The 24,351-nt window shown below is 35.8% G+C and overlaps 1 protein-coding gene across 1 annotated transcript in view; it reads left to right on the top strand.

Annotated features, from left to right (window-relative positions):
* The first annotated feature begins 10,458 nt into the window (after positions 1 to 10,458).
* The window catches only part of CERKL (ceramide kinase like), a 38,769-nt gene continuing 24,876 nt past the window's right edge, over positions 10,459 to 24,351 (top strand). Inside the window, exons 1-2 of the mRNA XM_015823434.1 lie at positions 10,459 to 10,738; positions 20,671 to 20,913. Of these exons, the coding sequence (XP_015678920.1) occupies positions 10,459 to 10,738; positions 20,671 to 20,913 (523 nt within the window). The remainder of the gene's footprint in view (positions 10,739 to 20,670; positions 20,914 to 24,351) is intronic.

The following is a 24,351-nucleotide window of genomic DNA, read 5'->3' as shown; positions in this document are numbered from 1 at the left end:
TAGGTTTTGGATTGCAGTTTGCGTGCTCGGTCTCTAAAAGGTTCGCCATCACTGGGCTATGACATGTTATTGTTGATTGGGGTGTTGATGGCCAGTTATTAAGTTGTTGGCTGTTATTTCCTTGTGCTGCCAAGTTCTCGGTTCCTAAATACCTGACAAGCTGGTACAACACTCCTGTTGACTGATAACAACCTTCAATAATTTCCCTGGCTATTTTTGAATCTGCTCAGTCAACAATTTTAGTAGCTGCAAAATTGAATGCATGTCCTTATTCATTGCAATGTGAGGCTACCAAAGAGTTCAGGTCTGCTTGTCTGACCGCTCGCTTCTGTTCAAACCACCAGATTGCAAGAACACAAGCACATGCTTCTTTGGAAGTGTGGAGAACAGATGAGGTTGGAGAATGCCACAATCATTTCTGAAGATCTAGCCCAACTGGCAGTGGAGATTGATTGTTTTTGGCTGCTGCTTCTTCTGAATTTGTGATGGGGTAAATATGTTGTTCTCCACACACATCTGAAATATTTAAGACAAGCTTAATGAAAGCAAATAAGATACTGAAGATTTCCAGTACTGTAGGCAAAAACAAAACAAAGAAAAACCAGAATAAAATAAGTTATAGAAACAAGTTAAATGTTGCAGTTCCCTAATTTAGCCATCTCAGATTACCTTCTTTTATTTTCATTGCAGATGGTAAACTCAAGGCAACTTACCTTTTCTGTCCCAGTAACTACATGGACTTGTCTATATAGTTGCCAGGAGTCAAGACTGACTGAATGTCACATATATGGCATTTGGGAAACAGAGAAGAAGCACCTTGCCTTAGTAAAGGAAGTTAAAGGAGACCTGTATCAAGGTTCATTCACTGAAAAGAGAAGATTGAATGCTTCTGTTTATTTATTTATTTTATTTCCTATCAAGAGTGGATGACATTTGAATGTAAATTAGCAATCTGAAGGTTCTACATCTGCTTACTCCAATCCAGCTCTCATAAGTATTTAAGGGCTCTGGAAGAGGGAACAACAAGAGAAAAATGCCTTAAGATAGCATGAATAAGTAGCCTTATTTCTACTTTTCATGCATATCTCTCATCTTTCTTTTACAAATTTCAAAGAGTTATATGGAAAGTTCCCAGAAAGAAAAGGAAAAGCCTAATGTAGCAGACAAGGCAAATACATGTACGCATATTCTATGGACACACGTATAAGCATATTTAAATGATTTATTCATTATTTATTTATTAGGTTTTAATCCCACTTTTATTATAAGTAACTCAAGGCAATGAACACCTTCCTTCTCCTATTTTCCCCACAACAACAACATTGTGAACTGAGTTGGGCTGAGAGAGAGAGTGACTGGCCCAAAGTCACCTAGGTGGCTTTCATGCCTACAGTGGGTCTATAATTCACAGCCTCCTGGTTTCTAGGCTAGCACTATAACAACCACATCAAATATGCCATTAAGTTGGTGTCAACTCTTCATTTTATTCATTTGTGTATTAAGAAAATTTATATGACTGCCCAACTTAGTCATGGTGACTCTCACCAAAATAAAACCCCAAATACAAAACCCAATGAACCCCCATTCCCGTGGTGGCAACAATCAAACAAACCACTTGATCTGCTCCATATCACTCTGGGATCTTGGTGACCAAAGAGATAAAAGCATACATACTAAACATAGAAGCTTAATGGTGACTCTAGGTGGCTTGCAATTAATAGAAACAATAAGATAAAACATTAAAACAATAAACATTAACACTAGAGTAACAATTTTATACCTATGTGTAGGAGTATATATATAGAAGCACGAAGCTGAAAACACCAGCCTGAAGATGACGAATGGGACTTCGTCGAAACGTCGCCAAGACACTTCCAATTTTACGCGGGAGAAAACCCGAATAACCAAAGACCTACATATATATATATATATATATTCTGGGAGTTGAAGTCCTCACGTCTTAAAAATGCCATGTTCGAAAAATATTGGTTTAGATGCTTTTCTTCCTATCCACGAAGATATGGCTGGGAAACAAAAACGCACACAAATAATTTGCTACACCACAAAGGACTCTGCAGTTGTGCTTCTCCAAAAGCAGCCATCTTGCATGGCAAACTATTTGTTTAATGGGTGGGGACTCTCAAAAGCAGTTTGTGATGTAGTACAAGAGATAAAATGATTTAATAAAACCCAAGATTGTATCTAAAACAGTGCTTTGGAATCAAGCCTATCTATTAACCACAAATTATATATGAAAGATAATTGATAGTTAATTATACAAATACAGTTGCAAGAAGCATCGTGTCCCTCACTCCTTTAAATTGCAAGACAGCAAACAACAGAGCAGAGAGCATTTATGGTTACTTTTTAACTTGTTCCAAAGAGTCACTCATAAATGGGAGAAAGTGGAATAATTTTGGGGTGACAGGGAATGTTGTTTGTGTTTTGTTCTTTTGCAGGAATGATTTTATTACAAATAGAAGGAATCTTCTAGTCAGTCAAGGGGCAACTCACATGCCACCATCTTTTATTCAAAGGCAGGCACAGATGTTCCTACTGCAGGGGAGATTTTAATTTATGAAAATGATATTTTTTATGCATGAATGCACCCCACATAACACACACAGCTTTCATCTGATGAGAGAAAACTGCAGAACCAGTGCCAATGTCAGGAACAGATTCTGCAAATTTAGTTGCTTAAATGTTTAATGAATATTTGGAAGGAATTGGGGGAAAATAGCTTTTCAATTATCTTGTCTTTTTTTGAAGCTAATCATTTTCACTCTTCTATCCAATCTAATTGACTTTAAAGTCAAATGTTTGTGCTTGCGGTATTTCAAAAGAAATAGTGATTAAGAGAACAAATAAGCAAAATTACATGGTAAGGAGATATCTGGGTTGAGAGAGATCTTTTTATGTTTTCCAGATTTTTTTCCCAAGCCATTTTTTTTCTTTAGGAAGAATTTATTTTCTGTTATAACACCAATACGTATCAGTGGCAACAGCAATATCAGTAATGATATACAATTGGGCTGAAATATTTGATGCTTCTTTTGCTAACGTTTATACAGTATGTTTTAAAATATTATTTTTAGAAGGTGTTTTGATGTTTCAGATTGCTATATTGTATTTTAACAAAATGCATTTTCCAGCAGCTGTGGCATAAACCCCATTTATGTTCATTAGCAAATTCAGGTTTTGCTAAAACCCAAGTTAAAACATATTTTGTCCCAAGTGCCTTATATCCCATGTAAGACCATTTGGTTTGATCCATCTTGACTGATTATATACCATTGAGCTGGTGCTGATTTTTTAGCAATAGCACAGATAAGAGCTTCTCCAGGATGTCCTGTTCCCAACCTGGCCCTTCAGGTCTTCCAATGGTACCTCCATTGCTGTTGTAATGAAATCCATCCACATCACTGCTGGTTACTCTCTTCTCCTTTCCTAGCATTTTATGGACTTCTCAGGGAGTCTTCATATAATGTCTCTCAAATATAATTAGAATCTGATAATTTGAGCATCGTGTCAGAAATTGATTTGTTCAATGATCCATTTGCTGGCTATCCATAGTGTCATCAGGAGTGTTTTCTAATTTTCAATATTCTTTTTATCCCACTTTTTGAAAGTCCAGTGTTTGCTTTATAGTGTGTCACTGGACAAAACATTGCCTGCCATTCTCATCTTGTGGGTATACACATCTTGTAACATCTGAACATCTTTCTCAAGATCTTCAATGCTATCCTACAGAGTGCTAGTCTGTGGCATATTTCTTGATTGATATTTGATCCTAAAAGGTAAAATTTATCCATCACTTTTAAGACTGGTTGTAATACGCAATGACATTAATTTGGTTTCTTTACATTTAATCGCAGTTCCATTTTTCAAATGTGCTTCTTGGTTTTCATTACTAGAGCTTGCAGATAGTTTTCATTTATTTAGCCTAAAGGTTGAATAAATGAGGAGAGAATGTATAGTCTTGTCTCATCCTTTACCACCTAGAACCAATCTGCTTTACCATATTCCATCTGGACTGTGGCTTTCTGTCCTCTGTATAGGTTTTGCATGAGGGCAATGAGATGTTCTGGGATTCCCATTTTCTTAAGGACATTCTACACTTGTCATGATGATGCAATTGAAGGCCCTTCTATAAGCAGTGAAGCATATATTGTCTTCATTGTGGCATTCTTTGGCTTTTTAAATTACCCAACATGTATAAGCAATTATGTATCTTATTCTTCTGATTTTTCTAAAGCCATCTTGAACATCTAGCATTGCCTCCTACATGTGGGGCTCTAATCTGCCTTGGATGGTCTTAAGCATTAATTTGCTGGCATGGAAATTACCTTCTGATTCAATGACCAATTACTTAAGGGATTTTTCCCCCTCTACTGATCATCTGAAAATGGAAAATGGAGGACCCTAGAACAGGAATGTTCTAGGATCAGCTTACTTCCAGCCTTGGCTAATTCCAGAGGATTTTAGGATTTAAATGGCTGTTCAAGTGAGAGGTTACATCTATTAACATAAATAAGGCAATCAGACTAGGCAGTGGAGAATAAATTAAAAGGACTGGATCAACATGCAGAACAACATTACAGAAAAGGGAGGGAAAAAAGATTAGTTTTCTTATGTCCAAGCACCAAAGTGTGACACAACAATATACTGTAATTTATGACACTCAAATTCTATGTTTAAGTAGAGTTCTTTTTACAGAGAGTATCTATAAAACATGTGTTTACACTATATATTTTTAACATTACAGTACAGATAGACAACTGTGAGTTCAATGTGGCTTTTGAAAATATTGATATTCGGTGAATGCAGTAGACTATTAATGACAGAGGCAAATTTCTCACTGACCTTTATGAAACAGAGTTTCCCCTACTGTGTGTGGTAAATGTCATTATTAATCCCTCTGAGAAAAAAAGAGAAAGGGATATGTTTCTCCTTATTGTAATATGCAAAGTTTATTGTACCTTTGAAAAATTTAATAGTTTTCACTAGTTGTTGACTGACATCTTAAGAAAAAATACTTAATGATGTCTGTATTGATTACTTGAAGATCTAAACTAGAAGGATTAGGCAAAAGTGCCAAGATTTCAGTATATGGTAAGGAATTATTTATAGACCTTAGCATGCCAGATTGTAGATGTAATGTCATTTAAAATCATTTGTCCTTCCACTTTCTCAGTCAGGCTCACAAACTCTCCCATGAGTACCACCTTCTGCTTACAGAAATACTGTCAGTAGGGAAAGAGAAGAGTATGGAGAGAATGATGTAGGAAGCAATAAAGCCTCTTCCCCATTATCTCTAAATAGAGACGCCACATACAAGGAAAGCTAGGTAATAAATTAATAATGGTGTCTGGATATTCTAAGACCGAAACACGACCAATGAACACGATAAGAGATTATATCAAAATTAAAGCACCTTTGTGCAAAAATATAGCCAGATAAGGTAAAAGCATTCAGTAAACTAAGTAAGAAATAGACACATGCTATACGTGTTTGCAAATACTGGAACAATTCTAATGCTGGTATCGGATCCAATGATCACTTCTGAACAATTGTTTTCTTTGCTTGTTGGCCTACTCTACCCACTGTGAGCAGAACTATTCCACAACAGGCCAAAATACTGGGTTCTCTGTTCAGTGCAATCTGTGGAAAGATACTAACAAAGCACTGGGCATTTCTACCGCCCTTATCCCCATCTTGCAGCTTTTAAAGCCCCGCTAGCTGAACATAATGCTGGAAAGCTTGATGGAGAGAGACTCAGGAATGTCACAATTGTAAGCATACGTGGGGCTAGAAGGAAGATTGACATTTTTACCTCCCCAGGTGAGAGATGGAAAATGGATTGAGAGAGAAGATCCAGGTGAGGACTAGGAGGATGGCTAGCTGCCAACTAATATTTCTAGATTAATTGTCAGGAATCCTCTATTGCCTCTGTGAAATAGAGTTCTGTTTAGCCTTGTATATAATTATTTCTGCTTTAGGTTTTATTTTCCCTTTGGTTGTGAGCTGTTAGATTAGGTCATTTATTTTATATTGTTTAATATTGTTTGATAAATATATTAACCTGATGATATTAATTCTACTTATAATTTTTCCTTTTCAATTATTCAGTTTATTGCTGTTCTGATTTTTTGAGACATTTTGGGCAGTATCTAGTAGGATTTTTTTTTCAAATGAACTATTGAGCAGTTTATATTTTAAATGAATAAATATTAATAGTATTATGTCATGTATACATTTATTGTTAACTAGGGAGTGACCCTAACATTTTGAGAACATGTATTTTCTTAACAGGGATGTTATTATTTACTATTAATGTCAGTACTATTTTTATTTTTTGTTTTTTTTCTTAATATATTGTAAAAAGTGATGTCTATTGCTGGTCTATGATCATAATAAAGTTATTATTATTATTACTAGCTGTACCCGGCCACGCGTTGCTGTGGCTCAGTCTGGTAAAAGCGTGTGTTGCTTTTACGTCCAACAGATGGCGCTGTTTTTCAAAAAAAGCATGTTTTTACCTGTCACAGGTGTGACATCTATATAATATAGGTATATAAAAACACGCGCGTATTCGAATGCAACGTTGTGTCAAAATTTCAAAGCAATCGGTGAAGAACTTTTGGAGATTTAAGATTTTGAACAAACGAACATTTACATTTTTATTTATATAGATTGTGAATTGGATCCAGAAATACACAAACAAAAAGAAGTCTTATAGCTGTGCAGTTCTGGGAGCTTTTGTTTACAAGTTAATGGACGTCACTGTGATAATGTACAGATAGTGGTGGACTACTTAGGATAAAATAAATATTCTGGGGTGAAATTTTGGCTCTACCTAGACTCATGGACAGTTGCACCTTATATATGAAAAACAGACTTGGATTTAACTTATTGTGGTCTATCCTGTCCTAGTTATATGCTGTATGGATCCAGATAAAGCTCACACAGAGCTTAAGTGGAGAGTTTTGTTCAACCAGAAAGACAGTTCCATGCAGAAAGGTACACTGGTGTGATTTCATGCTTTGCTCATTCCTCACTAGAGGAATACACAGCATTACAGTATTCCTTTTATAGAATCATCCTTGTGTACATTCTGAGGCAAGTGTTGTTAGATTGCTCCCTACAGTATGTCACACCTGGTATTGAGATCTCAATCATCCACTTATTAGCAAGCTTTCCTACAGATCACAGTCAGTAATGAAAGATCAACTGCTACAAGATCACTACACTGAAACATCTAACAGGTCACAAAGTTCCTAGCTGCAGTTAAGATAATTAGAAACTGATGGGTTCATTCTATAACCAGTTAAGTGGGTGTGAATAAAAGAATCTCAGCTGCTGCAGTTAGAATCAAATTGCCAATTTATGCAATTTGTTCTTTGTCTAAAATCAGGGCATACAATTATTGGTGCAAAATCAATGCTATAGGAAGTGATAGACACCTCAAACTCTGTTAGAATGGGCAAGAATCTCAATAACCAACCTCTTGGATTGTATAATTGACAAATTATATCATTTGTGGCCTCCCTGTTTCTTTCCAACTTTGTGCCTTTGGAGCACAAAGAATTCTTGATACTGAAGCTCAGAGCAATATAGTCATCCTTAGTAAGTCTGGCACATTGACATGGATGAGCTGCTAGAAATTACCTTCCAGTTTACCAAGTATTTAAATCTAGTAATGTGAAGGGTAAAGTATTTGCTTGAGCAAAATTAGAGCAGCTGGACACAAAAGTTAACTATGAAAAGTTTAATCAAGTCCCTTATAAAAAAGGTACTTGAATCAGCAAAGCCACAGAGTCAGAAAACATTATGTGAATGTAACTTGTATAAGAGAGAATATCTGTAGCTGCACAGTAGACAAACAGCCTATTGGGATCCTTATATCAAAACAGCATATTTTGTGTGTTTAGAATCCAAAAATTACATATATTATAATCCTTTATTTGAATAATAGAGAACTGCATACATGGGTCTGATTGGGCCGAATTGTAAAAGTGACAAAGAAATGATTTCCATTTTATTTATTTATTTATTTTCTATTTTTAACATATGGTCTTATTAATGTTGTGTTTTATATTTTGTTAATTGCGATATGGCCTAATGGCTAATCAATACAGTATTGCCAGCTATACCCATGTTCTCTTTTTTTCACAACTGTTGAGTGATTTGTTTGTGTAGTGTAGAATTCAAATAACTTTCACAACACTTTGTTCCTTGACTGTTTGAATTACTCATTGTTTGACTTTTGTTATAACTATATACTGTTGCTTGTATGTTGTAGCTTCTTTTAATTATTGTAAATCTTACTTTTTCCTTTCTCCTATAGTCCATGGCTACTTACAAAATAAATACTGGTTTCTAAGAATGCCTCTAGGCCACATTGGGATTAAGAAACTGTTATTCACAGCCCTCAAAATTGTCCCTTGCTTTGTAACATGCCCCCTTCTCCTTTTTTTCTAAACTAAAAAAAGTATTTACAAAAATTCAAGTCAGTTGTAACAGCACCCCTACAAGCACACACAATTTGCCTTGTGGCAAATTGGTACCGTTAGACACCATCTCTGCATTAAACAAGAATGACTTCTCTAAATTAAGCAGAAGTGTCTCTTCACCCCAATAAACTATGGAAAAATGTTTTAAGAATAAACTTTCTTTTTATATGTTTACAATATATGTGAATTTCTTTAAGCTAAGTGCCACTGCCCAATGATTTTTGACTATGATATACTGAACTGAGGACAATTCTTCTGCTTTGTTTCTTTCACAGAACGTTTCTTTCCAGTATCTAGTTTCTAATACAAAAACAAGTAGCTAATGGAAAAATGGATGTGCTTGATGACTGAAAAAACCCAGTGTTGATTTTATTTATTCACACAAGAATTACTTTTGAGTAGAACATTAAATGGTGGGGCTTATCCTTTAGTGCAGGGCTTTTCAACCAGTGGTATGGGTACCACCTGTGGTACATTGGCACCTGGCAGGTGGTACGCGACCATCCTAGAAAAGTGGTAGTGGGGGAGGGGAATGAGCTGAACTGGTGGCAGCACCGCATAAGCCTGAATGAGAGATGGCTGGAGCTGCAGGGCTGTCAGGGCTCAGCGGAAGCGGAAGCACCAGGATCAGTGCCAGGTTCCAGCTGGAGCTCGGCACTGATTCTGGTGCTTCTGCTGAGCCCAGAAGAAGCGCCGATCAGCTGGAATGTTAAAGCATCTCCAGGGTCTTGTGATTTACATTCAGATGCTTGGCAACTGATTCATATTTATGACGGTCACTGTCCCAGGGTCATGTGACATGACCAAAACTTGCTGCAACCACCCAGCAGACGGGGGGGGGGGAATAAAAACCAAACACCCCCCCAACCCACCCCCGTTGCCAATCCTCAATAGAAATGCTCACAACAATGAAAACCTCGGACAGGAGGAAGAGTACGGCCGGGCGGGCAGGCAGGTGTCTTGCTCAGCTGTGGCTTTTTTTCAGTGCCGTTGTAACTTCAAACAGTTACTAAGCAAACTGTTGTAAGTCGAGGACTACCTGTACTTTACCACTTTTTTCCTTTTCTTTTTTGGTCATCAAGTTTTTGACACCTTGCTAGGCGACTGGTGGTACTCGGATATTGCCATATCCTAAAAGTGGTACAATGGGTAAAAAGGTTGAAAAGCCCTGCTTTAGTGGTCATGTTTACAGATTAAGTCTGCATTTTCAGATACTTTCCCCAGATATCCAGAACTGAAAATACTACGAAGTACCACCAATCCCATGCAAAGAAAGTACCTTACTGGTAGGCACAGTATGTCCTTACACGGGAGTGTAACCTGACCTTGCATTTTACAAGACTACACACCCCTTTGCGATCTGGTCCCAACCACCGTTGTTAACCGAAGACTACAGATGAAATGGAGAGCATAGCATCTGCGGAGCCTGACCCGTGTCCTGTCGTAAGCTCAAGTCACCCCGCAACCCTACCCGAGGCCAGGCTTTTGACATTTACTCAGCAAGAAGTCTCAGCGCAAAAACCACTACGTTTGTTTGGCAACCGGAGGAAGAGAGACGTCTCGCTTTTGTCCCTGCTTTTCAACGAGTTGACAAACGTTGCCACGAAACGAGCTTTTTTATTATTATTATTATTTTTTTTATGTCGCCGTTTTGCTGGCGTTTGGTTTCGTTCCCTCCTCCGGCCCTCACAGATCAATCCGAATCCAGCTCCCCCCCCCCCCCCCCAGCTTTGCAAGCGCCAGAAAAACTTCCTCCACAGTAAAGCGTTCGCGCGCTTTCTCAGGCCCTCAGAGGGCGCATTAGGCCTCTCATTCGGCTCCCCTCCCCCCTTCCGAGGAGGAGGAGGAGGAAAGCCGCTCTCGCTCCCTTGGTAGCGCCGCGACGCTCCGCCGGGGCGATTCTGCCTTTTTTTTTTTTTTTATTGTTCGGAGGGAAGCGGGCAAAATGCCCCAACTACACAGGCCCAGGAGAATAGCCTGCGCGGAGAGCCCCCCGGAGGTCTCTGAGGGGGCGAAAGGAGGCGCTGGCCAGGCGAACCTCGGCTACTCCAGCGGGGAAGAAAAAGGGGAACCCTCCCTAGGGAGAAGCGCGGCGGCGGCGGCGCCGGACGGAGAGGACCAGCCGCTTCTGAGGGGAATTTTTGAGGTCAAGAAGAAGAGCTGCGACGTGGTGCTGCGCGCCCAGAGGCTTAGCTGGAGCCCTATCGCGCCAGAGAGCCCCTTAGGTGAGGGCTGCGCCCCCCCCCCTCTCTCTCTGTGAGGGCGTTGGTGAGAGGGAGAGCGTATAATGTCCCCCTCCCTCTCCCCCCCTCCCCCCACATCTTTCCCTCCCCCCATCTTTCCCCCACCTGGGACAAAACTCCGGCGACTAAATTTACCCGCCCATAAAGTTACTAGCCGCCGTCCTACTCGACCATTTTAATGAAATTTGAAACCCCTCCCTGCCGCCTCAGAAGTCCGCGTTGGTTTTGCCTCAGTTTTCTCTCTCCAGCCCCTTCTTACCAAGTTGGGGAGGCCATCGGGGGTGTGGCGTGGGCGGTAGCAGCAGCGAAGCTGAAGGAACGTTTTGTTCACACGTGTTGTTAACAACACGTGTTAAACGCCTGAAATTAAGGAGAAACTTCCTACGAGTGAGGACAATTAACCGGTGAAATAGCTTGTCTCCAGAAGTTGTGGGTGCTTCATCCCTGGGGGTTTTTTAAGAAGAGACCCGGCAGCCACTTGTCTCAAATTGTATAGGGTTTCCTGCTTGAGCAGGGGGTTGGGCTAGAAGATCTCTAAGGTCCCTTCCAGTTCTATTCTGATTCTGTTGCCAGTGGTGGACTACTATCTAGATCGGAAAGTAATATTGGGTAGCAGGAGAGGAGCGGGAATCTCAGTTTTTTTCTCCTCTCTTTTCTACCTGTGAAGGGATACGTGTGTGTGTGTGTGTGTGTGTGTGTGTGTGTAGGGGGGGTGGCACCCGCTTTCAAACTGCGCTTTTACCTGAATAGCACCTTTTGTCCAATGCGAAGTTTTGGAGAAATATTGGCATCTTTGCTGTATATTAAGTTGCAACCACTTTTGCAAGTGGTTGGTTGTATTTTTTTCACTGCCAAAAGGAAAAAAAAAAATCTATAAAGAGGTTTTGAAAGAAACTTGCTTTGAGTTAAATTAGTTTTGGACAATGAAATCTTGCAGTCTTGGCTGACATGCAACTCGCTTTCATTCAGTCTAATCGGCAAAGAAAGATTGCTTTACTTGTAAAGGCTGACATTTCTCTTTTCTGCTTTCCAATGGAGCTTCTTTTTCTTAATCTTAGCCCTGCCCAAATCTTTAAAAAAAAAGAAAAAAGAAAAAAAAAGTATGGCAGACTAGTGATTGAAACAAGAAAAAAATTGCTCCATTCTTCTGTAGAGGGAATAGGTGTCCCTTGTATTGGCTGTGATGGGCAGGTGTATGTACGCAAATCATACTGTTCTTAGCTTAATGCAAAGGACAGGGTGTGGTTGGAGCTGATCACGAAATGTAGTGTTTTCTCCTGGAGCAGGAAAATGCAATTTTTCATCACCTCTTGGAGCTTTTGGAAACTTGGAGCTTTTCAATAGGGGAAGATTTTGTTTATTTCACAGCCTTTCTAAACCACTCAATTCCCAATGGATGTTGGGAGGCAAATAAAACAGCAGTACAACTTAAACAAATACACTAAAATTCATATTGAAAAAAAGAAAAAAAAATCATGGCACCCCACTTCAGTTCGGACCAGAGTTTGTGGCTATTTTCTTAGTAGCTTGGTGGGTGTGTGGGGGATGATAAGTGATTTGGTAACCTAATTCCCAGACTATGCCTCCATAGAGCTGAGATAAGTAACAGAGTGGTCATTATGGGAAACTGCCAACTTACTCTGCAAGTCTGATAGGGTACTAGAGGAAAGCCCATGGAGACATGCCACATGATGCCCTTAGCCAGAGTTGGGAGTTCAGGGAGTTGATGAAATCAAAGCAAATCAGGCTGTAACTAAAACTCTAGAATGGATTTTCTGTGTTCAGAGTCAAAGAATGGGACTCTCTATTGAAGGGATTACATATGGAAGTCTACATGTAATCCACAATCTTGTGTTAACAAGATTGTTATAATTCCAGTCATGTGAGTGGACTTTCATTTGCATGATGTAGGCTTTTTTCTCCATTATTCTTGAGACACAATAAACATTATCAGGATGTAAACTTGTATCTTCAAATTTTAAAAATAATGGCAGAAAATTCATTTTCATGGGAATAAGGTTGTTTTTCATATTAAGGATATTAAGCATATTAAGATATTTAAAATATGCCCCTGATTATCTTACTTTGTGGTTGTTAGGCCACGTTTTATATGTCGTAATGTCCTATCCAAAATATTGTGATGTAAAAAACTATAGTAAAATGACAATTATCTTTGCTTGTTGACTTGTTCAACATAACAGCTCTTAGGCAAATCAATTTATGTTCTATTTTTATTCATATCACAACTTTAATCAGTGTAGTGTTTACTGAAAACATGTGAATTCTGTGAAATATAGCTTACATAATTTAAAATATGCTATACTTTTTAAGTATTAGCTTTTCCTGAACAAACTCTGGTAGCCTTTTGAGTTATTTTTATGTTCTTATGAGAATGTTCTGTTGAAACAAATGTGTTACATTGCCGGTGTGTTTGATACATACATTACCCCTCTACCATAAGGGTCTGCTATTATGTTAGACACCAGCTGATTTTATGATAGTATCAGATTTCTTTCACATATGTTTATGTTTTGTCCAGATGAACTCAAAGAACATCTGTTACTTTTGTGGTGGTATCTGCTGCTTCCTTTCAGTATTTGACCTTTTGGTTAATTATAGCTAAAAATCTGCAAAGTGTTTAGTATTATATGCTTCTCCTATGAGTTTCTTTGGGGGGTGGCAGCATGGGGGGGCAAGAATGAATGTACTTGTCCCTAATCAGCTATCAGTATCACTGAATTCTGTGAACTATTTAAATCACTTATAAAACAGCCATGGATACTTAAATATTTTGGTTTACCATTTAAAATTAAAATTACATAGTTAAATTTAATTTCATATTTGCGCTTTTCCAAGCAGAGTTGTTGATCCTCAGGAGGTTGAAAACCAGGTATTTATATTCTCATCCAAATTATGAAGCTGAAATACATAGATCAGATTGAACTACTAGAAGTCGAAGAAGAATAAGCTATATGTAGAACCTATTTTCTGCCTAAAAGTTGATTTCCTAAATAAACTACTTATACACAAAGCTGGCAGCTGGGAGAAAGAAAGCACCAACTATAGCATATATGTGTCTTAAAAATATTAAAGAATGGTAAGAATCGCAGATCTTTTGTGTTTATGAAAGATTAATATTATAAACTGATTGAAGATGACCTGTAAAAGACAAATCACATGTGTTTTTAAGTGCAATTAATCATTCCTACTGATAACTTATTTCTTTTGTAAAGTGAAAGCATTTCTTTTCCTTTAAAAAAATAATGCATTGCTTAAAAATACTCTGTTTATATAAACTAGGTTACAGAATCCCAATTTTATTTTCTAAATTTATCTAGGGTTAGACTTCACTAGACATTTCACAATTGCAACTGCAACAAATGTATGAACTGGACCATCTGACAAAAAAGAGGGAACCCTCTTTCAAATCACCGATTATATATTTTTAATAATAATTTACTATTGTAATTTAGTGTCAGTATAGGGTTGCTAATTTCTGTTTTTGGGGGGAAAATTGAATCAGGTTTTTTGGGGGGGATGGAGAAAAAATGATATTGATACAAGATGTAGTGAGAACAAAGTAGGGAAGTTGATCTTAGTGAACTTTTTTTGGGGGGGATGGATGGGTTCACAGAATCTTAAAAGCCTGTCTTTCCACTCTTAGTTCCCCCATTGCCAGCCCCCTGTGCCATATACCATCCCATTTCAAGGAGTTCTGGGAGCATATCTCCTGAAAACGCAGAAGCCACAAGGAAAGGGGGAAAATGCTCTCCAAATGAAATTTTAGTTTTGGAATTGCCCTTAATAAAAATGTTTTGAATTACATAAATTTTACTAATCCTAAGGAAAAGTAACATTTGTATATTGAATATTTAATCATTCAGGTTTTTAAATGGAAATATTCAAAGCTTCAGAAATTAGGATTGTGTACACGTCAGAAAAAATTAGGAAAAAGCTCTTCAGACCTTCCATGAGTATAATATCTTCCGGCTACTCATTAAAATAGCCCAGAGTTTGAATGGAATCTGTCTAAGCCTAAAATAGATGCAGATGCTTTAAAAAGGTGACTCATTAAAGTTAATAGAACCCTTAAAGCGGTATCAATTTTTTTTCAAACTTGCATAGAAATCTGATGTTGGGCTACTTTAATGAACAAAGAGAAGTAATCTGAAATATTTTAAAATATTTTTTGGAATGTATGCAGCTTTGAGGAAAAGAGAATAGTATACTTTCTCTATTTGTAAAATAACTTTTTCAATCTATTAACAATCATAAAATTTCCTAATCTATAATAAAAGTATTTCACCTATTTTTAAATTCATTCATTCTAGCCATTTCTATCCACTGCAGGAGGGAAGGCCTAATTATAAAATTATAAATTTTAAAAAGTAGGAGATACCAATAGTAATTGGATCAGGCTATACTGCTACAAAAAAATTGTATTTATGTGATATTTCAGTGTGTTCAAATTTACCACTAGTACTGAGGCCATGATAGCTTTTATATAATAACTAGCATTTGATATCTGAGGGTGAAGATTTTGAGGAAATCTAAACTTATAAAAACATACTATGATAATTAGCATAATTATGCAGTATGCAAGCATGATTTCTAGTTGCCTTGAACTGCAAGATGGGTAGCAAATAAATTTAATAAATAAAAGTTATTATTTCTGAGCCCGGATGACTTTCAAAATTTAATTCATGCTTTTATGTACTCTTTAATACAGTATTATATGTAAACTTGCTTATTGGCTATTTTTTTAAAAAAGGGGAAAACTGATTTAAAAAATTACTGCCATGCTTATCACCCGTACAATTATACAACATATTTTTTAAAAAAAAAATTAAATGCAAAAATTGATAATTCAGGATTTCTTTTAAGAGTAGAGTTGAAATTATATTCACTAAGTGGTGATAGCATCTGTGGTGTAAAGGAAAGTATGCTTAGATTACTTTGCAGACCTTTTAATCTCTGAAACAACAGATGTTATGTTCTATCTAGTAACGTGTATCATGGAAACAGTGATTTTTTTTTCAGTGAAATAATTACTGATCCCAAGAATACATATTTGTTATTTATTCACTGATGTATTTCGGTTACGATGATATTTTTGGGAAACAATATGTAAACTATGAAAAGAAATACTGGAAAAGAAAGATGGGTTATAATAAACGCATATTTTCTTTTTTTTCTAGTTTTTCTGATATTTCTGTGCTAATGATTATGGGCTTGAGCCTAATGTTCATACACAGATGGAGAACTGCTGTTAATAAGCAAGATAAAGCCATGTCCTTGTTAAAGGTTAATAACCAAAAGGAGAAGGAAGTCCTGCTTAATAGGAAGCTGTGAGATGATAAAAAATGAAGGAGCTGAGTAAGCTGGTCTATAGTTATACATATGACGAGGCTGATTGTTGAGGACTCTCAGCTGTTTTACTTCATGATCTCACAATGTGCAGTATTTATTAACCCAAGCTTCTTTTGTCACATCAGTGACAATAGAATAGAAATATGTCTGAGCTTCCCCTTCGAAGGAAACATACCTTGGTATTTGGAACAGTTGGCTGGGCTTTCTAACTGCTGGACTTTCTACCTGCCAAGATTGTGCCAAGACTTGGACATCTTGTGGGCAAGACATGAAATATTTGTTTTGCCTTGCTTTACCAAATAGAGATAACCCATGTTTAGAAACCAACAACTTGATTATTAAGCGAAGCAGTCATTAAGTGAAATCACGAATGTGCTGTATGATTTTACTTCAGCTTTCCTTTGCTTTATAGACCCATGAAGGTTGTAAATGCAAGGATTGATCATAAAGTCACTTTTTAACCACCTTCATATATACGAACGGCTGAATGAGGCAGTTGGTAAATGAGGACTATCTATAGAATTTTGAATGTTCAGTGTACATCAAATAAGATGAATAATATCCAAGATTTAATAAAAGAAGTGTTAATTTCTATCACAGTAATCTTGGATGAAAGCTGCACAATGAAAATGAAATTTACATACCAGAGTAACTTTATGTATAGCTGACATGTGTAGTCACTGTTCTTTTTCAGATTCATAGGTGAATGTAACTAAATATTGAGTTTAAATTTTTTATTATTAGTGAACATTCATTTATGCAGCATCTTAAATATCTATTAACAGATTTTCAATTTTAAAGATTGTATTTCTGATCCAAAAATATACAATACTTAATTTTATTCTTAATGAATCTTTCTGTAATACTGCAAGTACCTTGTAGTGGGACATAATATGGAACACTAGGGAAAAGAACACAAAATTTAAATTGAAAAGATTTTTTTTGTTCCCTGACTAATAGTAACACACATTATTTTGTGCTATGAGACGTGCAGTGCTGTACAGTATATAGTTTTTTAAAAATTAACTTCATAAATTGTGCATGACTTAAGAAAGGTAAAAGTCTTGCATAAAAAATAAATTCTGCTGCATCTTACCTAACACAAACCCAAATGTATGTATCCTTAATTGCATGTGTGTGTGTATTCATACTGCATTATCTAAATGTTTCTAAAGTAGCACACATTCTAGCTTAAGAATGGTGGTATTAGCTTTCTTTTACCAATTCTGTCATACAGTTAGGAGATACCAAGCAATGTGCACAATTAGCAAATCGGTATCTTTGCTTAGTTTACTTTTAATGCTATATAGTTTGAATAGTTTGAAACATCGATCATTAGATTTTGCACTAATTCCATTAGTAATAGTTGTTTCTATATTCTTTATATATAGAAGATAATTTGAGAAGAAACATTCATTCTTTTGTACACAGGACATTATTGAGGGATTCTGAATGGTATGAGTACTTCAATTCCTTGTTACGAATGTCAGAGAGTAGTTTTAGATGCTTCAGATGGGTATGGTTATCAGATTTCTGTATAAAGTGTTTGACATGCATTTGATTTGTACATGTCCCTTGGACTGCAAGGCGTTCAAACCGGTCAGTCCTAGAGATCAACCCTGCTCTTTAGAAGGCCAGATCCTGAAGTTGAACCTCAAGTACTTTGGCCACCTAATGAGAAGGAAAGACTCACTGGAGAAGAGCCTAATGCTGGGAAAGATTGAGGGCAATAGAAGAAGGGGACAACAGAGAATGAGGTGGCTGGATGGAGTCACTGAAGCAGTAGCCGTGAACTTAAATGGACTCCAGAAGATGGTAGAGGACAGGAAGACCTGGAGGAATGTTGTCCATGGGGTCGCGATGGCTCGGACACGACTTCGCAACTAACAACAACAACATGAATTTACAGGTTTCAGATATTCAAAAAGTCAAAGTCTATTTAAATCTTTAAATAGTATAAAGTGTAAAATAATCCAAAATTAATTCCATAATTAATGTTTATAATAATAGGAGTTACTAATCTAAATTTCTCTAATCATCCAAAGTAAGAGAGAAAATCCAGTTCTCAGTAACTATGATTTGTAGGTTTCTGTAGGTGGTTGAAATCTTCTCATGTATCCAAATATGAAGCCCAGTGGAACACACTGATTTCAATGGATTGCCAAATTGCCCATTTGTTTACACAATCTAGTAAAAACAGTACAATGCCAACAAACTCCATTGGATTATGTATTCTATTTAAGTTTGTTCACTTTTATAAGAACATATAGTTCTTGAAGAATGTATGTTCAAAATTGTATTTGTTCCTATCCCCAGCCCCACATGTCTCAAAAAGTGTAGAGTACTGTACAACCCCCCTAATATTTTTTAAAGTGTTCATATAGCTTCATTGACTCTTTTGTTGGCAGAGGTGATACTTGCCACATTGTGTAGTCTTTTTAAAATCAAAAAGATGTCTCTGTGCCATGTTGGTTCTCCACTCACAGATCCAGCATATACTGTATTAAGAAAATTTGTCTTTCTGTATAAATGTTTCTTGAAGATAGTAATTTGGTTGAAATGATATGTACCTAAAATGGTTGTTTTCTAATCAGTTTCCTTCCTTCTGACAGATATTTGCATCCCAAGTTTAAAAAGCAAAATAATAAGAATAAAAAATACCTTCCTCCTCTTTTAAATCTCAGAGTAATTATATATGAGTTGTCAAATAAATTTGGTTATTAAATAAAATTAAAATTTTGAAATGTTTGAGAAGGTTCAGTTACTTATGATATGAATGTGATATGCTTAACTAAAGTGCTTAACACATGCTGATAGAAATTAATATCATAGCCAGCCTTATTTTTGTATTGTATTTGAAGAAGTGGACATGTGCAGAAACTGTGAGTACAATTAGTGTCAAGCAGATAAATCCACCTCTAATCCTGTTTATGCTCTACATCAGGCAGATGTGCCAAAATTGATGTAGACGTGCTCTTGGCTTACAGTAATATTTTAAAGAGCTATGTAGTACTGATTTTGCTGAGGCCTTTCTTAATGTTAAATGTGATTAAAAAGAAGAAAATCTAACAAGTGTAACCTTACTTTATGAAGGTTTGTGGCCTGCTCTTATGGTGACGAAACAACAATAGCAGGAAAGACTACCTTTGTTCCTTGTAATTAAATTGATTTCAAAAATACAGTGGGAAGTGGGAGCTGAATCAAGTAAATAGCATGATATCTAATGTATACTTAAATCCCCTCTAAGAACAGATGGCACCCTGTATCCTTCTAGGTAATATGAGAGGAGAGTTAATGTTTTGAAACAGCTAGCAATAATCACTATTGTACTAATGAATGGATAATTCTTGAATGAAAAAGAAAAGTTTCCATATAAATTTATACACCAGTTTTAATTAAAAAATTAAAAGTTTTCATTTTTTAACTGAGAAATTGATGGTGAAATTCCATTCTTTCAGGTGAAGTTATAAATTTTGCAATTTCTCATTAAAATTATTTATAACTGTTTAAGATAACATTGTGTAGCCATTTGAAATTGGGGTTAACACTCCAACATTTCCTTGTGTACAGAAAAGTTGCAGAACTACCAATTCAGGTGGTAGTCTCCATAAGACCACTTACATTGGAACTTAAAAAAATATTCGTAATACACTAACCATGGTCAGCATTCTACTCTTTTTAAGGGCTGACAAACAAGATCACCAGTTTTTGGGGATGTGGCAGCAATGCAAAACAATGCAAGAGACATTCAATGTTGTCTATGAACTTCATGTTGTAAGGAGATTTTTTAAAGAACTCTTCCTATCATGGTTTTGTTGGCTGTAGACCGTTGGCTATATCAGTCCACTTGCAGCTAGATGAGTCTTAATGGCTAAAAAGTTGTGTGAAAATCAAATTACTTAGGTATGTGTTTCTATAGATACTGTTTATTTAGCATTTGTGAGAAACTTGGAGGTATGCAAAACTTAATGATTTGGGAACTAAATGTTCAGGAACACTTTGGAAAATTTTGTTCTTCTTCTGAATGAGTCTGAACCCTCTTTATTAAGAAGTAAATCCTTTGAACCAGAATCAGTTTGAGGTGTCCCTGAAGCCCATTTCTGAATTGATGAGGTTTACTGTATATTGTTCACAGTTACTTCTAGTTCTTCAGGACCTGATGGAGATCATCAGTTATCTGTCAGTAACTGTCCCAAAGGTTCTTTTTCCAAAAGGCAACTGGACTTCCTTGATTTTTTTCTGAACTGAAACTTCAAAACTGAAGAAGCTTGGATGAGAAGCAAAATGTTTTCAAAGGAAAAAAACAAGAAGGTCCAGCTGCTTTTTGGAAAAAGCACCTTTGGGTCAACCATGCCTGCATAATTGAGAATCTCCATAGACTACCAGTAACTACTTCTTGTAAATTCATGCTTGTGTCATCAGTGAGAATATATAGCCACCTAATGTTTCTAGTGAGCAATCTAATCCATTTACATACACACTGGCACTTACATACTGATAACTGCACATGATTAAACTGTATTTATTTTTTTCCTTTTCTTCAGGAGGTTCCAGGATTGGTTTACAGCGAAAGGAAAAATCTGTTGAAATGAAAGAAGTATTTTCCATAAAATTGAAACGTCGTCGTTTTGCTGGGCAAGAAAAAGGAGGCATACTATTAGGAATTACTATTTTTGCGTGTCTAAAAAAAGAAGGCAATAAACTTAAAGATACCACCATCAATCTAGGCAACATAAGTGAAGACCATTGTTACTTGTGGTATAGGTCTTTGAAGAAAATTTTGAAGGGTAAGTACTTATTTTCATATTTTCAAAAAGTTTTGTGATAAAAGATATAGCAGTAGTGTTACTGTTTTATCAAACAATATGGTCTACTGACTTTAGAAGACTTTTTATCCAGGTAAGGATAATTAAGATTTCAATAATTCTCTTAGCCATACAGTATATCTCCTATAACTGATTTGATTCATGTTGATATGATTATTATGATTTTTATTATTACTGTTATTATTTGCATTGATACACTTTTTCACATGGTGACATTACATGGATTTTATTTTGTGTATTTGGTTCATAGGTAATACTAAACTCTAATTTGTGTGCATGAAGCTCAGCTCTTTTCTCTGTCCCAGTGTTCAGCAGGAGATCAGAAACCTTTCCTTCTATTTCATTATCTGCAATTACTTGTTATTTCTGAATCCTGTACAGTTATATCATCTTTAGGTCATGCATTATATTCCTGGCTTGTTTTCCTAACCCAGGGGTGACCAACCTTTTTACCCCATTAAATTTCATTTGCACCAATGAGTAAAATATTAGTTGTGGCAGTGGATGTGTTCACACCTGATGGGATTTAGGTTTCTTCTCAAGATTTAATGTGCTTTTATCTACTTGTCTGTATTTCTGACCCCACAAATACAATTAGATCCTCATTTTTCCCTGTACATGTAATGCAGCTCTACTCCTGCTTCAAATTGATTGGTGCTTGGGAGGAGAAGGCATGTGGTTGAATAAATGTGTTCTTGTTATATGTCTCTCCTTTTGCGTAACCAATAGGCAGCACCATCAGTTAGGAGTACTCTTCCATAATTTTTGTACCAGTCTTATAGGCAGAAACAATTTGCTTAGGAAAGGGACCTTCAAGCTGCATCCAGGATTAATTTTTATCAGATTAAATAGAATGAACAACTATAGTGAAAAGGCTTCCAGTCTCCTTACAGCAATACTGGTAGGATGAGAGATTGCTGCTCACCACCTATTCCCATAGTGTTATGTTAGAGTTTAGCAGTAATGATAAATTGTAGTTTAATGATAATGAACTGTGTTCATATTATCATGCCATATCGTATTAGCCCAGTATATGCAAAAATCTTTTATCTTTGCAGATAGTCTCTTTGTCTCAAACTATCTTAGCTTGCTCTGAAATTAGTACTCATGGTTTATCTACAGGTAATGGCTTATCATTTAATGGATGTTCACAAAAAAGGCCTGCCAACCCAGGGGATAAGATTAGATATAATTCTGTTGTTTTTGATGCCACTAGGTGGGCTTTTAGTGAATTCTATTTAGGTGCTGTGCTTTTGCAGCTTTTAAAATTTATTCTAATTATTTTTGCATTTGTTTAATGCTGTGGTTTTAGAATTAATCTTTTAAACCATTTTAAAAATAGTTAAGCTAATTGCAAACCTTTCTGTTTTGAAAAATTGAATTTCTTAGTTATGTTTAAATAATAAGGGAGATTGTGTCTGACTTGGACAACATTTTCTAAACCATGTTTCCCATGAATTAATTGCTACTTATGAAGCCATCCTTATAATAACTGAGTTTGTGCAATGTTGACTTATTTATTTATCCTTCTATCCGATTTTGATGCCTCCTGATTCCAAGTGATTCCACGCAGCTCAAAGAAAAAATAGCATGACAAAAACACAATAAATACTAATACAAGAAAAATAATTGTTAAAAACGATAACTACAAGATCCAAAAATCCAGACAACACACCAGTACATATGCAAAACATGACAACACCAATAAGGAAGTTCCATCTCCTCCACCCCAAGATTTTTAGGGTCTTCCAGAATATCATCAGGGTTATTTTTATTCATTTCTGGGATCTATTTCATCATAGACATAACAGTTTCTTTGTGTCTGTATTTGAGAAGTGAAGGAATTAGGGATGACTTTGTGGGATGACTGTCTTTCTCAAATGTTTCCCACTACTCCTATAAATCAAGATCTGTAATGTCATAAATATTTGATAACAGTAACTCAGTATCCTAGAAAAAATATAATAAGCAATATATTTATGCTATCTTTTGGTCCAAAGACCAAAAGCAAATTTAGGAATAAAATTAAGATAATATTAAACAAAGTTTAACATTGTGTTGCAAATTATGAACTTTTAAAAGTCAGATAGAATTAAAATGTTTTTGCCTCCTGGGAACTGTACCAAAAGGCTCTTCAGCATCCTTGATCACTCCTACCATTTCCTGATAGCATTTTGTGATTGTGGTACTTTGGCTGAACTTTATTAATCCAACTTTAATACACAGGATTGTGTTCTCATTTATTGATTTCCTCTTTTATGCTAATTTCCTTGCTTCATTTTTCAGTATTTCAAGTACTGAAATAGAAGCATATATAATTATATAAATATATACTTTATATTACCTGACCTTCGGTATCTCATTTTGTCTCAAAAAACTGAGAATTAATTTGATTATTTATAATATTCTTATTAAGTCTATGTCTATCTAATGGCACTGTAAAAATAGATGTTACTGTATCTGCATGTAATCAGATTGTTATAAATGTTGGTTTTCATGCTAAAAACATAAAGATAAAAATAAAGTATTGTAATTAAAATTGAATATTAAAAATTAAAAAATTCTGATATTAAGGATTCTTACTTATACTAACTTATTCTTATATGTACTAACATACCTCACAACCACTTTCTTACAAAAAAGCTATCGAAGATTGTATCATATCTTAAATATTCATCATGTTGGTTTTGCATATGACCCAGGTTTATTTTAAGATGACAGGTTTTAATATATCAAAGATGATCATGTTGAACTTTATTATGCTTTAATGTGCATAGATTATGCTGTAGTGCACGTTGGTGTGTCCCATTAACAATTTTCAAAATTTTTAAATCGAAACTAAGCTTTGCAGTCCCCTGAGATACAGTTCTAAAAATATTATGAAAGATAATGTTGCTTGTTTTATGAAATGCTGCTCTAAAACATTAAAAACAGAATAGGGTCGTTTCAATGCTTTCATTGTTATCTATGATAAGGTTTTCTAACATGAAACTATATAATTTGTCTTATCTTTCAAAATCTGATTTCTAAAACAAAACAGGTTTGCAATATATATTGGTCTTTTCAGAATAAAAGTGGAATGGTTATTTATATGAGCAAGGGTTATTGAATCTCTTTTACAAGATGCCTCCCACACCAAGCTTTAATACGGGTGTCTAAAGCTTCATGCATGAAGACTAAATTATCCCATTAATGTTATACATTAACAGTTGTAACATCAACTATGTTTTATCTCTAGTTAGGATGAAAAATGTTTATTCATGTCATTATTACTGTCTCTATGTAGCAATTTTCTTATTGCTAGTGGTATAACAGATTAATAATATATATGACAGTGACATCATTTCAGGCTCCTAACTTTGGTAAACATAAACCTGCTGCCATAAAACTAGATACTGA

This window comes from Protobothrops mucrosquamatus, unplaced genomic scaffold, assembly GCF_001527695.2.
Source record: "Protobothrops mucrosquamatus isolate PMUCROS unplaced genomic scaffold, P.Mucros_1.0 scaffold1869, whole genome shotgun sequence".
Classification (NCBI taxonomy): domain Eukaryota; kingdom Metazoa; phylum Chordata; class Lepidosauria; order Squamata; family Viperidae; genus Protobothrops; species Protobothrops mucrosquamatus.
Note: the sequence above shows the minus strand (reverse complement) of the source record. Positions and strands in the feature narration are given on the sequence as shown.